Source organism: Pelophylax lessonae (genome assembly GCF_965119305.1).
Source record: "Pelophylax lessonae genome assembly, chromosome: 4".
Lineage (NCBI taxonomy): Eukaryota > Metazoa > Chordata > Amphibia > Anura > Ranidae > Pelophylax > Pelophylax lessonae.
Window position 1 is genome coordinate 304,853,950 of NC_138771.1, and position 17,754 is coordinate 304,871,703.

The following is a 17,754-nucleotide window of genomic DNA, read 5'->3' on the forward strand; positions in this document are numbered from 1 at the left end:
TATGATTTTCTGTACCTGTGGCCAGACACCAGCAATAAATAAAGCATCAATTTCTTCAGCAGAATAGGGGTACGTCTCAAAGTCAGTGAAAAAGTCCACTATACGTTTCATTCCCAGACGCCTCAGATTCTTTAATGGATTTACACATTTTAACTGGATCTGTTTAAAAGAGATAAAACAGTTTAGTAAGAAAAATTGTTCCTGCGTGATCTGAATTATCAGGCTAAAAAGCAATACAGCCTCAAATAAACAAACATTCAGTATAATGTCCTATCTTACTACAAACAGTTATGCATGCATTTGAGGAATATCCACTATGCAGAATGTTTGACAGAATGATCATATTCTTGGATGCTGGAAGCAGACCAGGGAGGGCACTGGACATAAATGAAAAGTAAATAATATGCTTTACTAAAACAGAACAGTATAGCATTGGCATTCAATCAATGCATCAGGAATGAGGCTGGGTATAGACAATCAGTGTTTCTTCATTCAGCTGGCAAGCTGAATGACAAAAAACCAAACAGATTCCCCCATCCACACAAGTAAGGTGGATGAAGGAATCCTCCCTGCCAGGAAACTGTATTCTGACATTTAAAGACTTTTTGCTGTCAGAATGCACTGATCAGCAGCTGTAGCCGCAGGTCAATTTGTTTTCCACTGTGATTGTTTGACAGAAGTCGACAGCTAGAACAGGAGGAGGAGGTGGCACACAGATAGAACCGGACACATTTCAATCCATCTCTACCCAGCATTACTTTCTCAAGTTCTTGCTGAACACTGATCTATATTGTTTAAAGCAGAGGTTCCCAAACTGATTTGACCTACCGCCCCCTTTTCAGGAAAAAAGCACCCCCCTGAAAATCTACCTTCTTTAAGTAAACAGAAAGTTATAGTGACAAATTACCTATATTTCTACCTATGTCCTGGGGACAAGATGAAAGGAGATATACCTACCCTGATCCTTCACTCGATCCCTGCAACTCCTGCACTCTAGCGTTCCTGAGTCTTGACATTATCAAGCCCAGAGCAGTGTCCAGAACAGGGTGAGGACATGAGGAACTGTCCACGGGTGCATAGTTTGCCAGGAGGGCAGACTTAATTTAAGGGTTTCTCCTTACTCCTGGACAAAACGAGAACTTGACTCTTGCAGTGCAGGTGGAGTCCTACTGCAAGGACTACCTTTTTTTTTTCTGCTCCGCGCTGAGCTTTAAGATCGGTCAACAGACTTGGCCACAGATTGGTTATAACTTGCATTTTGTGTTTATTTGACTACGACTTCAACCCTGTCACACAACAGATGAAGCATGTATCCGATTTATCAAAATTTTCTTATCCCCTCTTCTTCTTTCTTTATGCTTCCGCTAACCCACTATTTTAATTCAATGCCCCCCAACTGCACCTGAGGCTACTACCACATACCCCCCCCCCCGGATTGTTCCATCATCCCCCAGTTGGCAGTATCTTCGTATCTTCGGTAACCACTGGTTTAAAAGTGAAAATTTAGGCTCATTTATTTATTTTTGTTTATATTGTTTACTACACTTAAATTCTATAGTTTCATGAACATCGCTACCTTTCAAAATTTGACAAAACGTGTATGTTTGAATCTAATAACTCAACCTGATGTGCAGCAGCCAGGCGTGGTGGTGTACAGTGCTTTGATTTGTGTTCAAAATGCCAGTTTTCAAACACTTCTCCTTTGTGTACACAAATTTAAGGTTGTAGAACTACTATAGAAATTCCAGTACAAGTTACAAGCTATAAAAGGATTACAATTTTATTGCAAAAAGGCACAATAACAGCTTCAGCATTGGGCTCTATCAGCACATGCTTCTGGTCAAGTAGCTAAACCTTTGACTCCTCTACTGAGCCATGAATTTTAAAAGGCTTCACTGCTGTAAATCAGTTCTAGCACTAAAGTCACAAACACAAAGTTTAAAATACCGTAGGCTACTTTAGTTTTTCATTGTCTGAATGATCACAGCCTTGGGATATGTGGATTTTTAACCAAATTGTGATTTTTTTTCCAAACTGATCCTGCTGTAGCAGCCCCAGTTCAGTTATGCCAGCATTTTTCTAAAGTGATTCATTCACAGTTTTATAATCATTATCCAGAAAGAAGCCTGTGCCATTTAACTTATTGAACTTATTAACACCTTGGGGTTTAATGAAGCAATAAATGAACACACATATCTAAGAGTTACTGACACTGAAAACCCACTGTAAAAATAAGTTAAACAACTCAGCAAGTGGAAATTACACGCAGTACAATGTAAAATTGTTTATAATAATGTTTAGAAAGTTTATGTCAACATGTAAAAAGGTCTGAAGTGCACAGATTACTAAAAAAAAAAAAAAAAACAAACACGCTGAATTTATTACTGCTTTACACCCACTTACGCCAACCTTTGCATGGGCTGGTGGGAGGAGCACAACATTTTTGGAGGTATGCACCCATTTCGGGATGAGATAAACTTCTTTGCTCATTATATTGATGACTTTTGTTTATCATAAAAAAAAAAAAAAAAAAAGATTTGCATCTGAACATTTTAGAATATGTAAACAGGAATCAATAGAACCCCAGATATAATATGTGCCTCAGTTGAGAAGAAGAGAGTACATGTACAAAAAACATAGAGGAAGCCAGCTTCCAGGAACTCTCTGCTTCATGCAAACAGTTGTCATCCAGAGAAAGTCATCAGAGCAATACCTAAGAGCCAATTTATTGGGGCCCCTAATTGTTCCACCCTAGAAGAATTTGAAAAAGCAGTTACAATTGAGAAGTTCTTACAACACAGTTGCAGTCCTAAGGTTAATAAGGATGCTTATCGCTAACCTAAAACTACTCTATGAGAAACTTTATTACAAGAGAAAGGAACACATAGTAAAAACCAAGTAAATCGAAAAAAAAAAATGACAACCAGTTGTGTTTTCTACGCTACAGTCTAAAATTCGATGACATAAAATGTATTGTATTTACAGCGTTGCTCCATGATAGTATTGTATTTACAGCGTTGCTCCACGATGAGGGAGGACTTATTATTGTGTGTTTAGTTGGTGGCCACAAAAAAAAACCCATCATAGTCAACATTAAATCTCCTAGTCTGTTTTTCTCACATCAAAATACCAATTGGGCTGAGCACCACCACTGGAATGTTCAGATGTGAACATTCCCATTGCTCCAACTGTGTGAGACCCTCACACAGTTAAGTCATACCCAAATGGTTACACCATTACAAGTACACAAGTAGTAAACTGACAAACAAAATACGTAGTGTATGTTTGTTATCTCCTGTACTGTGTGTTGTAACGCCTTGTACGGAGACCCAAAAAGACAAAATTTGGGTGCCGCTCAGGTAGAGAGGTAAAGACTCTGTGAGTGCAGGCAGGGGCAGGAAGCTCACCCTAGTTCCAAGCTGCAGCAATGTCAAAGGAAAAGATCCATAAACCACACATGAAGCAGACCCATGTGCATGAAGTGAGATTCATGGCAGCCTCTGTCCGGACTCCAGCCAGTCCACGCCCAACGTGTCTCATGCCACCCCTTGGAGCATAATCACAAGAAACTCTGTTGTTCCTGAAAGACGTACCATCGGAAGAAAGGTACATAGGGCAGAGCTCAGCAGCGATGTCAGTACGTCTGTCCAGAGATCTGGCGGCTGTGCAATATACTCCTGGATATTGTTTTGCTTGTGAGTATCCATCAATTTTTTTTAATAAATCAGTTGAACTGTACTCTTCACTATGGGATTTCCTTGCTTCTTTCTGGCTATATGGTAATGCCGCTGAGGCAAATTTATGTGAAGCGACCCAGTGGCTGTGTGGGTCATGCCGTTCTGAAGTGTGACAGGCTTGAGGAACATCCAACTGTAAGAGAGGGATCTGGAGCCATCCATCCAGGTGGGATCTATCATTCTAAAGTGCTGTTATACCTCTTGAGATGTGGGGTCTAAAATGTTTGTGTATAGGGTGGCTGGGACACATTTGATGTGAAGAGTTTGTATTCACGGTGGACTGCCTGGGTTTGAATTTTTCACTGGACTCAAATTTGGTAATATTATGAATTATGCATTCTTTACGAATTCATGATTATGTGATAGCACAACACTATTTTTGAAAACAATTAATATAGAGTAACATATGTACATTTCCATCATGGTGGCCTTGTTTAAGGTGTATATTATAGAAAAAGTAGATAACCCTGTTAGGGCTCTTTCACACGGCCACTCCGATTTCTTCTTCCGCTGCGGCACTTCCTTTCCTCTTCACCCCCCCCCCCCCCCCGGCCTCACATTGGTATCCACAGTTTTCAATATATGCGCTTGCGGACACTGAATCTTATACGTGCTACTATTACCAAAATCAGATAAAGATCCAAGAAGTGTGGATTGCTAGTTTAATCTAACCGTTATTCTTACAAATTTAGTAGATTACAGTTTTTCTTCAAATTTAAGTAGAAAATGTTAGCTCTGGTAACCTGTACAATTGGTCTATCTTAAAAATATAAATATAGCCTTGCATGAGGCAACTATCACCAACAAAAGGTCATTTCTAGACCTACTTTGCAAATGCATATTTAAATGGGCCAGCAATGGCTGCCCTGTCCAACTTATGTGTTCTGATATTCTTTGGATTGAATGGAAAATCTTATCGCACTATAACCACATGGTATGTACTGTATATTTAGCTATAGTGTATGTGTTTATGCACAGCCAAACCAGCTAAAGATGTAGCATGTTCAGACTAAAACCAAGCAGTTTTGTGTACTTCTCTTATTCACGATTTATTCCAGAGTCCCCTCAACTATTTATTAATGCTAACATGGGTCAGATTTTTTTTTTTTTCTTGTATTTTGTCGTCATACTTCAACAATCTATTTTACGAACATATTCTTTACAGGTTTGATAGCATTATTATTGAAATATGAAATAACAAAAAATCCAGTAACTATCAGCCGATTACCTTTTCTTTCTGTTCTAAAATATGTGACACAGTTGCAGTCATGCAGAGTAAAATCTGGAGCATCTCAGGTAAGTAGGGGCTGATAAGATTACCAAGGTTTTTCAGAACCACTTCCAAACTGTTGAGTAAGGCATGCTGGCGCCCCAGGGGCAGGACTTTTGAAAGGTCTACTTGTTCCACAGCCTGTTGTACTGCAGCATGGCAACCACCTGTTGAATGAATGGCAATTAGACACTGGAATTGTACCGTATGACACAATTAGTGACTTAGTGCAAAAGTCTTCCCAAAAAAAGAGACAGGAATTCTGGTTGAATACTTTACCACTTCCCTTAAACAAGCTTGAAATTCTTCTAAAACTTTAGCAAGTAAACCTCTGTAGAAGGAAAACAGGAACTCAATGTACAAACGTACATTGAGTGAATGCCTTGTCCAAATGTTGCTAAATAAACTCATGAGCATTCACTTTTCTGCTTCAGCAAGGGCTTTGGAGGATACTTAAAAAACCCTGAGGAAAGACATGTACTTAAAGACCTGCCTTGCCAAAGAAATGTTTGCACTTTTGTCTTACAAGTAGAAATAATTTGATAAAACATACCAATACTTTAGGCTTTACCAAACTAATATACCAATAAACTGCTCAGTATATAGAATAAAAGACAGCCAGGCACGTGATCATTTAAAGAGACCCTGTCCCCATACCACTAATTTCAACAAGGATCTTCCCATAAGATATGTGCATTTACCAAATTTCATGTTTTTTTAGCAGTAAAAGCCTCTCTTGTGTAGATATCCAAAAGCCCTAAAATGTTGGATGTACACAGCCCTTAGCAGACTCGGAGCTGTCACTTAAGTGATACTCTGGTATTTCCCATTGCTACTACTCTTGCACAGAAAGTAATTAGACACTCCAGAAGAGGAGAAGGCTATGACAAGCAAGGAGGGAGGGGGCTTTGCTAGGGAATGGATTCTTCATCGAGTAGTGAAATTATATAGAAGGTTAGTGTGCCTTTGTGAATGTACCTGTAGGGCGATTACACGATTTGTGAACCCTAGCGGGGGTTCCTGCGATTAGCTTCGAGAGGCAGCCCCATTAAAAGCAATAGAAGGCTGCCAACTCTTACAGCAAATCGTTTCAACTCACATGTTACCTTTCAAGTAACGATCACAAGAGAGTAGTCGGCCCTGGAAGTAGGCAGTCTGCGAGAGCTTTCAATGGGGCTGCCTGTCGCAGTTAATCACAGGAACCCCCGCTAATTGCACGCATTCACATTCAAGCATTCGCAAGTGTGAATGCACTCTTACAAAAGGCACATTGCAAGTAAATAAAAATGATGAATGGAAAGGAAAAAATACAATAAGTAGGCATTTAAAATATTCAATATTTCTATGCTTTACCTACAAATTTATAATAAAAAAAAAAAAAGTGTAGCTGCTGAATTTTAAAAAACAGCCATTCACCTGTCCCATGGTCCAGCGGTGAGCTCACCACAGCCGTCTTCATCATGTGTCCTCCCTCGGCAGCGCCAGCATCTTCACTATGGGCACCCGGCTGTGACAGCTTGCGGCTTCACAGCCGGTTGCCCACTGCGCATGTCGCGCTGTGCATCCTGAATGGTGGATGAAGTCTTCTGGGACCTGTCAGTGTCCCAGAAGGCTGCGGGGGAGGGAGGGGGGGGGAGGAGAACTTCAGTTGTCCAGTGCCGCAGAACGGAAGTGGGAACAGGTACCTGTCAAAATTGGGTACCTGCTCCCCCTCCTGCGCTCCTCAATTGTGCAAGAGGAGCGGGGGACAAGTCCTTAAAGAGGAACTTCCCTTTTGGGTGGAGTTCCGTTTTAAGTTCGTGATAGGGCCCTATTACTGCTAACACTATCCTATGAAGTCTATAGTTTGTTAACCACATATTGTATGTAAGTTGGCCAGGTAATTATTCAGCCAAATCGTATTAAAATTCAGCCATTTATAGAAACTGATTGTAGCTGAATAGCTAGCTTAAAGCTGAACTTTAGGGTAAACAGTTCAAAATCTAAATACAAGAAGCATGTGTATTCTTACTTTAATCTTGGTGTGTTTTGTGTATTTTTTTCAGATCTGGCAAGTAATACAATGTGAAATTTTGCTTCCTGTATTAAAGTAGAACTATAGCCAAAACTTTTTTTATTTCATGTTGGATAGAGTAAGGGTCTTCCTGACCAGTTTATATTTTGCCATCTGTGTCCCATTGGGTTGATTTTCCTTCACTTCCTGTTCGATAACCAAAACAGGGAGTAAGAAGAAATCCCTGAAAATTAGGGGAATCCCATGGGGACCCCTGGTTACCAGAACTAATGTCCCCATTGGAAGATGCCCCCTTCTATTATTTTCTGGGGAAAACCCAAAATGTGGGATTTTCTTTTACTTTCCCTTACAATGATAATGGTAAACAGGACAAATAGAGAGGGTGAATCTTCCAAATGAAGGCACAGACAGCCATAAAAACGGGTTCTACTCTATCTATACTCTGTCCAAAACCTTTGCCTTTAGTTGTACTTTAAGACTAGCCGCTACTGCTCTTTCAACTTGTGCAGAGTGACTGGTCTTGTCTCCACTCCATCCTGTAATTTTTTGCAAGCAGCCTGCAGTGAGTGGACCGTGGTGGCATTACAACTTCTTTTAAAAGGTAATAATTGGGTTAGCAAAGGCATTTAGTTCACATAAAGTGCATTTTTTTTCTTCATGGTTATCGAGGATTATATGTATAAATGAATGTTTTATGCCAAGAGTTCAGCTTTAATACATCTACACCTATAAACATTTAAAGTGTCATCTTGCAGGTTGACTTTTTTCAAACAGAAAGACGTATGCACCAAAAGATTATTAATTACAGACTGACATACCATCCTTTAGATGCTTCACTGGCTCATACAGAAGATCTAGAAACATTCGGATCTCATCAGGCAGTGAGCCTGCTAGGAATCGAAGAACTAAAGACATACGGGTTCCTGCAGCTGACCTGCCTTGCGTTTTACTGCCAGTTTTGCTTCTCATACGACCATACAATATTCTTAAAAAAAATGTAAAAAAGATGGAATCAAAAACATTTACAGTTACAACACAATCTTCCAGTACCAATGGAGCTTATACAATAATTACGATTTTGGATACAGCTAAAAACATTTCTGAAGTGTTTACTTAACAAAGGATACCCCCGATAATTCAAAACAGGTTAGCATTATCCAGGTGAGTAAATGGCTCCCGTTTTTCAAAAGTACCAGGCTAGTATTTATCCTAGATACGTTTTTCCCAGTTATTGATACCCAAGTTGTTATTTGCACCAAAAAATGGATTTTTGTAAAATCTTACCGTAAAATCCTTTTCTCTTAGCTCATTGACAGACGTAGTCCTCGGTGATACAGCACCTTCGGGTTATGTTGCCTCCACAGGAGTAGGACTAGACAGGAAATGAAAAATGCTCTGGCCACACCCCAGGGGCAGTCCCCGAGGGTATATCCTCTCTCTCTCCGCCACAGCAAATCAGTTATGTCACAAAAGCAGTGCTTAGAGAATTTAACCCAACCCAACTCAAAAACAGAGGGGCGGGTACTACGTCTGTCAATGAGCTAAGAGAAAAGGATTTTACGGTAAGATTTTACAAAAATCCATTTTTCTCTATCGCTCATTGACAGACGTAGTCCTCGGTGATACAGCACCTTCGGGAAGTCCCAGAGCAGTATCACAAATGAGGGGTGGGAAAATGGAAATCAAATCCAAATCTAGAAGGCCCAACCGGTGCCAACTAGAAGTTTACAATGCTCATCCTTAATGATGAGACTCAACAAAAAAATTTTCAAACAGAAAAAAACCCTCGAGGTAGACCACCGGTCTCCTCAAATTGCGGCCTGCAAAACCTTGCGGCCAAATGAGGCATCCACCGATGCCATCACATCAATTTTATAAAATTTTGTAAAGGTATGTACCGACGACCAGGTGGCCGCTTTACATATCTGGACCACTGACGCCTGATGGCGAAAGGCCCAGGAAGTACTGAGCGCTCGAGTGAAGTGCGCCCTAACAGGGAATGGAGGATTCCGACCCTTAATAGAATAAGCCTGTACCACCGTCTGACTGATCCATGTAGATATGGTCGCGGCAGACACAGGCAACCCCCTTCAAGGGCTATCCGTGATCACAAAAAGTGAGTCCGTCTTACGAAAACCACTTTAGGAAGGAAGGATGGATTCGGAAGAAGAACCACCTTATCCCTATGAACCACCAGATCTGGGGAACGACAGGATAATGCGGCCAGTTCTGACACCCTGCGTACAGAAGTAATGGCCACCAAGAAGGCCACCTTCTGGGAATGTAAGCAAGGGAATCTCCCTAATATCTTCAAAGAGAAGTTTCTGAAGAACCGACCACACTAAATTAAGATACCAGGCGGTAAGGGTGCGCACACTGGCGGAGCCAGATGTCGCACCCCCTGGATGAAATTCCGCACCAAGGAATGATTAGCCAAAGGTTTCTTGAAAGAAGATTGCTAACGCCGAAAACCTGACCCTTGATCGTGCTCAAGGATAGTTTCTGCTCAACCCCTTGTTGCAGACAGACCAAAATTCGGGTCACCGAATAGGTCTGTGGGGGAAATCCAATAGATTCACACCATGCAATATAAGACTTCCATGTGCTGGAAGTCGCTTTCCTTGCTTTAACTGGAGGTAGGAATAACTGAAGCTGACACTCCCTTGTCCTTCAGTACCTGGGTCTCAATGGCCAGGCCATTAAGCCAGCGACTGTAAAGCAAGATGGAAGATCGGTCCCTGAGACCGCAAATCCTCCCTGAGAGGAAGTCTCCAAGGAGCGTCCGCGACTAGCCTCGCCAAGTCGGCGTACCAGGCTCGACGAGGTCAATCCGGAATTTCCAGAATAACTGGAATTCCCTCCACCTCTATCCTGCGAAGAAGTTCCCGCAGCAACTTGAGATGATGGAAGGCATGCCGTAGCTGATACTGCCCCCACGGGGCGATCAGCGTTTCTGCTGCGTCCGCTAGAGGATCGTGGCGCGAGCTACAAACCTCCGCACCTTCCTGTTAGGCCAAGGTGCCAACAGATCCACATCCGGGATGTCCCAATGAAGGGACAGCTAGGGAAAAACCTCTGGATGAAGAGGCCATATGCGATTGGATCCGAATCGGGCTGCTCTAGAGCTGCTCGATCCAGTAAATCAGACAAAATCTGATCGCTCTCAGTTCCGATACCCTTATTGGTAATCTGGATACTATCGGAAGAAATGACTTCCCCTGGTTGAGCATCAAAGACTTCCTGGTTCGCTCGCTCAACCGGATCCGAATGTCCAGGGAATCGGAATTCTGATTCCATTAAAAAAGAATCTCCTTCAGGAGAATTCGGGTATGAGACTGGGTATACGGTACTGCCTCTAAGAAGGCCACCATCAGTCCCAGCCAATTGACGGACAGCAACATCCGAATCGTTGACTGAACCTTCTGGAGTTTCCCAGCAAGGAGAAACTCTCTTGCCCAGGATGTATCCAACCTTAGGCCCAGATAGTTCAGTCTCCTGGTGGGAACCAGGGATGATCTTTGGGAAAGCGAAAAAACGCTGATGTCCTGCGATGATGGGGATATAAAGATAGGCCTCCTAAATGTCTATGGACGCCAGGAAATCCCCCTGATGCAGGGAGGCCACCACTGTACGGATGGACTCTATTTCTTCCCAAGTCCAGATTTGGATGCACCTTGCCCTCTTTCCTGGGCATTGTGAATAGGTTCGAACAGAACCCCTGAAACCGTTCAATGTTAGAAGGGAAGAATCGCACCGGTGGAAGTGATCGAAACTCGATCCTGTGTCCTCCAGAAACCGGTGAAGACATCCCCCCCCCACCCCAGAGATGGGTAGGGGCGCATCAGGCTATATTCTTCAGGCTTGGCTGAGCCGGACTCTTTGTTTACCCGACCAGCGCCCTATGAAACCCCTCTAAAGGGGCTTTGGAGGGTTTCGCCTTATCGCCCGCCCTGTCGGAACGAACAACTCTATATGAGCAGAAAAGGAAGGTCCTCGTTAGTTACGAGGTCTTTTTATCCTAACAGTCTGTGGCAAGACAGCAGGTGGTACCGTCTATCCTATAAAGAGGAATTCCTCAAACGGATAGCACCTAGCCATGCGTTTGGAAATAACAGGGGTTCGTTTCAAAACGACCCCATTAGGGTAAAGGAAAATCCTTCGCCCTTTTGGTAGGCTAACAAGTACCAAAAAGGAATCTCAGTCTCAGCTACCTCTGCCGGTGTAACCTCAAGACTAAAGGTTTCCCGGACGGACACAACTAGTGCATCCACCACTCTTGTGCTATGGCGGAGGCAGAAACGTGCTCCTCACTGCTGAGGAGATATTACCTGAGACAACAGCCCCCTAAGAGGGACCTGCAACTGCATTGACCAGTTCCGAATCCGTATCTGAAGTATCTGATAAACAATAGGGGTAGGCGGGGGTCGCTACTTGACCCCCGTCCCTGACAGGCCACCTCCACCCGGGATACCAAAGACTCCAAAACTGCCGATAATGCATTAAAAACAAGTGGGGTACTGGAGGGCCCTGCGGCCACCTTGAGGGGATCAGGTGGGGATACCTATGCGGCAGGGTCAATGATTATACAAGACACTTGCCAGCGACAAAAAATGACAAAGTAAAAAACTTTTTTTTTTTTTTTTGTTTTTTTTTTTTTTTTGTGTCCCCCCAGTCGCAACAGCGCCCCTCAGTGTTACCTGCCTTTTTGGACCCCACAGAGAGAGAGAGACAGACCCCAAGGCTCATCCCTGATGCACAGAAGTTTTCATCAGCTTGCTCAGTGCTTGTCTTGTTACAGACAGGAAGTCTTTGGCCCTATTTCCTGGGTAAAAGAGGCGGCTCCGCCCCTTAACACGCCTGCCGGCTCCTCCCCCTGGCTCCATGAGGTGTTTGAGTCACCTCAAACATGGCCGCCCCCATGCTGGAGACACGAGGCTACACCAAAATGGCGGCCTTGTGCGATCTACCAGCCTGCACAGAATAGCGGCATGTCTGCAGAAGGATCTCGGCCTCACAACCCTTCACCCTCATGGTGGTCAGCGTGGTCGGAGGTACCGGACCCTAGCGGGCCGTATGCGGTCCATGGCCGTCGGGAGGCATCTGCTTAGCTGGAGGAATGATCTGGAATGCAGTATACATGTATAGACATCGCCCTGTGGCTACTGACAGGGCTTCTTGTACACAAAAATCACACTCAATTAGGGGGATCTGTGACATGTTGTAGGATAGAGGGGAACCCATCCTTACCATTACAGAGAGGGGCCCGCGTTCACCACAAGACCCGTCAGGGGGAAAGGGGGAACATACTACTCACCATACCGGAACCAGGCGGGCGCCAACTCCTGACAGTACCCCTCTCCACCGAGGTAGGAGGGCTGTCGACCAATACGGGCGCCGTGACTCATGGTCTTTGGCGTTTCAGCGAGACGTTTAACTCGCAGGGTCAGTCCCCGTCCAGTGGGACTATGTCGCGGCCGACCCAGCGCGGAGCTATGGCCTGCACGCGCTCGTAGGCTGAACTGGGGTGACCACTGGATCTCAACATCCCGCCCGTCGCCCAGTTCAGCTTTCTTGCTTGAAGATCTCACAGGAACACTGGAGAAAAAAAGCTGTCTTAAAAAATTCTTTTCTAAGAAAAAAATCCTGCCAGGACCGAAGATCCCAGCAAGGTATCTAGGTCCTTACTCCTGACTAGACAGAAAAAAACTGATTTGCTGTGGCAGAGAGAGAGAGGATATACCCTCGTGGACTGCCCCTGGGGTGTGGCCAGAGCATTTTTCATTTCCTGTCTAGTCCTACTCCTGTGGAGGCAACATAACCCGAAGGTGCTGTATCACCGAGGACTACGTCTGTCAATGAGCGATAGAGAAATAATCTTTTGGAGTTATTGGGAGTAGAACCAGACTACCAAACCTCATTTCATTCAATTGAAATAGCAACAATAGTACCAAGCATACTAATGGCATTGTTTACCACTGATACATGTCTTTTTGGCATATGCAGGATGATTGCCATCCATAATTGTAGGAAACACTTGAGAACATTTTAACAACCGGAGGGTATTATAGAGACATCTCTACCACCGGTGGTAATGCTTCTTCATGGAATGAATAAATACATACCTCATTAGCAAAGGCATTAAATCAGTTCTGTGCATTGGCTTTACAACTGCATTCTCTTCTGAAATACTGAAATTTACAATTTCCTCCTTAAAGCTTTTGTCTTCCAGAAGTCGTTGCAAATTTTCCCTACAAATTGTAGAAAACAAACAAAACAATTTAGTATAATTATCTCCAACATCCTTAAGGTGTATCTAAAGCCATTAATTTAAGTTTTGGACATCGTGGTGTTGGGTTAGAAACACTGTATGGTTGTCTGTTTGACCGTAGGGTAGAATGAACCAATATGTGTTTAGGGGACCGTTAGATGAAAAGTATGGGTAATTCCAAAATTTTTAGTTGTCACCATAACTGGAACAGAATGTAGACCTTTCAATGGGCACATCTGTTCCTCAAAATCTGTCTAAGAAAGGATTTCTCCTTACTTTTGAGAGAGATACCCTCAGTTCCTACTATGTCTACAGTACAAGAAGTAAAGCTGGACACAGATAAATAGGACACAGATAAATGATAAAACAAAAAAGGGTTTAACCATTCCCTACTTCAACTTCCTACTTCAACCATTCCCTACTTCAACTTTCATTTGATCCTTTAAATTGCAAAGACAACCCCTTAACATGTAAGGTCAGCCAAACTTTCAATAGAAAGAGAAAACAGATCTTCATTTGATGCCTATGGCAATCTTAACTGATCTTTAAAAAGGACAAGAATACGGAGCCTGGCTCTCATTCTGATCCAATGACTGCAAAAATATCTGAGGCACACGGCGGATTGGGAGGTCTAACCTCAATCTGAATTCTTCCTGCATGTTTAGGGTCTGTGACTCCGAAAAAATATCAACGCCTAAGATGGCTAACTAGAAGGAGGTTAACCAAGGCAACCACTACATTTATCCCAATATAGATTTCTTTAAAGCAACAGAAACAATTTGTTGAAATTTATTTATTATATAACTAATAAAGAAAAACAAAGGTAATTACTTGTAGGGAAGTATATGAGGGTGTTTGTAGCTCAGCACACAAGCCAACGCAACTTTCTGTACATTCTGATCTTGATGGCACAATAACTGAAGATAGAGAGACAATATTCAGGCTAAAAATACATATGCATTTCCTACATTATATCTGGATAAACTCATTTCAGATGTAGGATATGGTACTTACTGTAAATCTTATATAGAAAGTCACAATTTACTAATGCATTTACTCTCATTGACCAGGTCAAATGTGGATACAGAAACAACCTTATTAATACAATAATAAACAGCCCTTGCCACATTGATATATAAAATGCAATACAATGCCAATGAAGATAAAGAAAAGTTTTGTAATTCTCTGTCCAAATCTGTAGTATACAGTTACAGAGAAAATGTAATAAACAGTGGGATTGGGTTTTGCTATAGAGTGCAACCCAAAAATGCAAACTGTGGGTTGAGACACAAAATTGGATTGCAATTTTTTTTACAACACATTCATTTAGTACATTAATTTTGCAAGCACGTTTATAAAAAAAAAAAAAAAAAAAAATTATATATATATTATATATATATATATATACATAAATATATCTTCTTTGTTACAGGGGTGGTTGTGAAACAGAAGTCCATTATTACACCACAGTGGGCTCTCCCTTTACAAGAATACATATTTACATTTTTCATGGTTTACATATATAGCATTAATTTTTCCTGATTTATATTATAATTAAAGCTTTTTTTACTAGGTTAACCTATGCTAAATAAATAAACATAGAAGTGTGATGTATAAATGAATGCATTTTTTAATTTTTCATGGCTTACATATATAGCCTTATTTTTTCATAACCCTCTTGTTTTTTATTAACTGATTTATATTAGAATTAAAACTATTTTACCAGGGTAACCTATGCTAAATAAATAACTGTAGAAGTGTAATGTATGTAACAAGGTACACAACGACAGACATTCCAAAAAGTCAATAAAGTAGAAAACAGAAGGGCAACTAAATTGTGCAGATGTCAATAGGTTTATAGGGCAGTTTAGTTATAAGAGACAAACAGTAGTATAGATTATAAATTTATATAACCTAAACTATTGCAGAAATACATATACATTAACTCGGCCTTTCCTAAACCAATGTTCAGGGTATGTTAAAAGGCCATGTTTTTCAACTCACAAAAGAAAAAATTCAGGGAAAATCTTCAGTTTGCTTATTTTTAAGATGTTGCTAATTAACCCCAACAAGCTATAACCCTGTCTGGCTTTCCTGAGCTCTAACACTAGTTTAACTTAGAGGTGTGACAGGACTAGGTTTGATATTGATACTATATTAAAAGATGCAATATCCATTTTAAATGGGAGCACAAAGGGACTTGTTTACAGAAATGTCTAAACTGGACATTCACTTATTTCACCTAAAAGGGCATGTTTTTATCTGCATGTATATGTAGATGTTCATGCAATTACAAGTGTTAAAGCTGGTACCAGGAAAAAAGTATGCATTCAATAATGTATTTTTTTTAATTAAACTTGTGCACACAGATTTGGCTTTTTTTTTTTTGCAATCTATGTACAGCCGCTGTAACGTGAGAATTACCTACCCCGTGAGAAAAACCTACCCTCGTCACTTCCGGCCAGGAACAGCTGAGCAGCGCAGCAGTGCGCATGCTCACAGCCCCGGATACCTAATGGAAGAGTTGAGGATCAGACTAGTGCGCATGCGCACTAGTATGAAAAGATCACAATGTACCGTGAAAAAAACCTACCCACGCGGCGGTTACATAAAACAGCTGGGCTGCAATACGAGTCATCTCCGCTCCTGTCCCTGTCACTTCCCTGATCTGGGCTAGTAAATATAAAAGCGGCTCTCGGCTCCATTATTTATGTTTTCATACACCTGCCGCCGCTTTTATATTTACTTGCCGAGATCAGGGAAGTGACAGGGACAGAAGCGGAGATGACTCGTATTGCAGCACAGCTGTTTTAATGTAACCGCTGCATTACATACAGTGCCGTGCACCGGAAGTGACGAGGGGTAGGTTTTTCTCACGGGTAGGTAATTCTCACGGAACACCGCAACAGGGATTATGAGGAACAAGCTGACATGATGACAGGAAGAGAGAGCAATGTAAACAAAGATTCAACCTTATCAGTTTGGACAGTGAGGGAGCAACTGCAATCAAGAAAGGCAGGGAGAGGTCACCACTGTATTCCATAAATGTAAGAGCTGTAATTTTGGCAGGACTGTGTAAATGTCAGGGCTGAATGGACAATATTGCAAACCCTTGGCATGTAAAATGGCTCCATTCTACATTATTCATCTGTGTATTTAGAGATTTGCCTAGAGTTCAGCTTTAAGGTAGAAGGAAAGCTCTGCATTAAAATTGCCATATTTGTACCTTTTTTGTTTGTATTCCCTTGCTGTCATGCAACCACAGCGCCCCTCTAATCATAGTGTAAGGGCAGCTGGTAGGGTTGCTACTTGAGCACAGGGATGTCAAGTGATGAACTTGCTCATCTAGCCGGTTGGATGGGAGGAGCTGCTCTGCAGTCCAATCAGATCACTCTAATAATTAAGGATGCTTGTGCATCCTAATTCATGAGAAAACATGTGATGTCATGGATGGGATGGGGTGGGGCTGGGCAAGGCAGGACAGGGGTGGGTTCAGATGGGCTAGGCAGGATGGGGCTGTGCTGCATACAGACACCGAACATGATACCAGGAAGTGCCTTGTGAGCAGACACATTCGGCTGCACATGCACACAGTTGTCTGTGTAATGCCTCGTACACACATACCGATCGTCGGCCGAATGATCGGCCGTCTTTTGTCCAGGGCTGTCGTGTCTGTTGAAAAATGCAAAAGACTGCACACGAATTTTGTCGGCCAACAACAGCCGACTGCAGAAGTGATGTCATGTTATGGTTAACTTTCCGTGTGTTTTTTCTTCTCTGAGCATGCCCAGTCTTGCAAATCTGCTGATTGTCGGCCGAATTCTGTACTGACTGGCGAACAATTGGCCATTCTGGTGACGGCCAGCAAAAATTTTAATGCCTGCACGACAGATTCTGTTAGGCCGAAAATGCGCTGTCGGCTGTCGGAAGCATCATACTAACAAGCCTACAATCGGCCGATCGGTCGGCGGCCGAATATTTGCGGCCGACAATCGGTACGTGTGTACGGGGCTTAAGAGAGGAGGATAGCTGACTGTCTAGATTAGACTACTGTTTCTAATCAGACATTCAGCAATTTCCACTATGTATAATCTAAAGGTCAGTGTTAATAGGGGAATCCCACCCGTGGAGCTACTGTGTTCTCCCCTGGGAGGGCATGGGTAGCTGTCCCTGCTGGTAAAACACAGTGATTATTGATAGCGGTTTTAGTCACTGGCAAGAATTGCATACCAGAAATCTGACATGCTGGTTGTACCCAAGTCGACCAATGGATAGACTTCGGTACAATCAGCCTCTCATACATAGATCAAATCTCGGCCAGTCCCTGCTGAACCAGCCAAGATTTGAACCATCAATGGTTGGCTTTACTCTAAACAGGAGTGTATATTTGATCTTGCTCAGGGCAAAAAAAGGGCTGTGTCACATACAGACAATGCCAGTGCTGGGGAAAACAATAGCTACTGGC

General features: G+C 42.4%; 1 protein-coding gene across 1 annotated transcript in view; it reads right to left on the bottom strand.

The window, feature by feature from the left end:
* Positions 1 to 17,754, bottom strand: part of UTP20 (UTP20 small subunit processome component) — a 159,469-nt gene that overhangs the window by 80,442 nt on the left and 61,273 nt on the right. The window contains exons 24-28 of the mRNA XM_082254752.1: positions 14,121 to 14,206; positions 13,144 to 13,269; positions 7,840 to 8,006; positions 4,966 to 5,174; positions 16 to 159 (exon numbers count right to left, since the gene is read on the bottom strand). Coding sequence (XP_082110878.1) covers positions 16 to 159; positions 4,966 to 5,174; positions 7,840 to 8,006; positions 13,144 to 13,269; positions 14,121 to 14,206 — 732 coding nt within the window. The remainder of the gene's footprint in view (positions 1 to 15; positions 160 to 4,965; positions 5,175 to 7,839; positions 8,007 to 13,143; positions 13,270 to 14,120; positions 14,207 to 17,754) is intronic.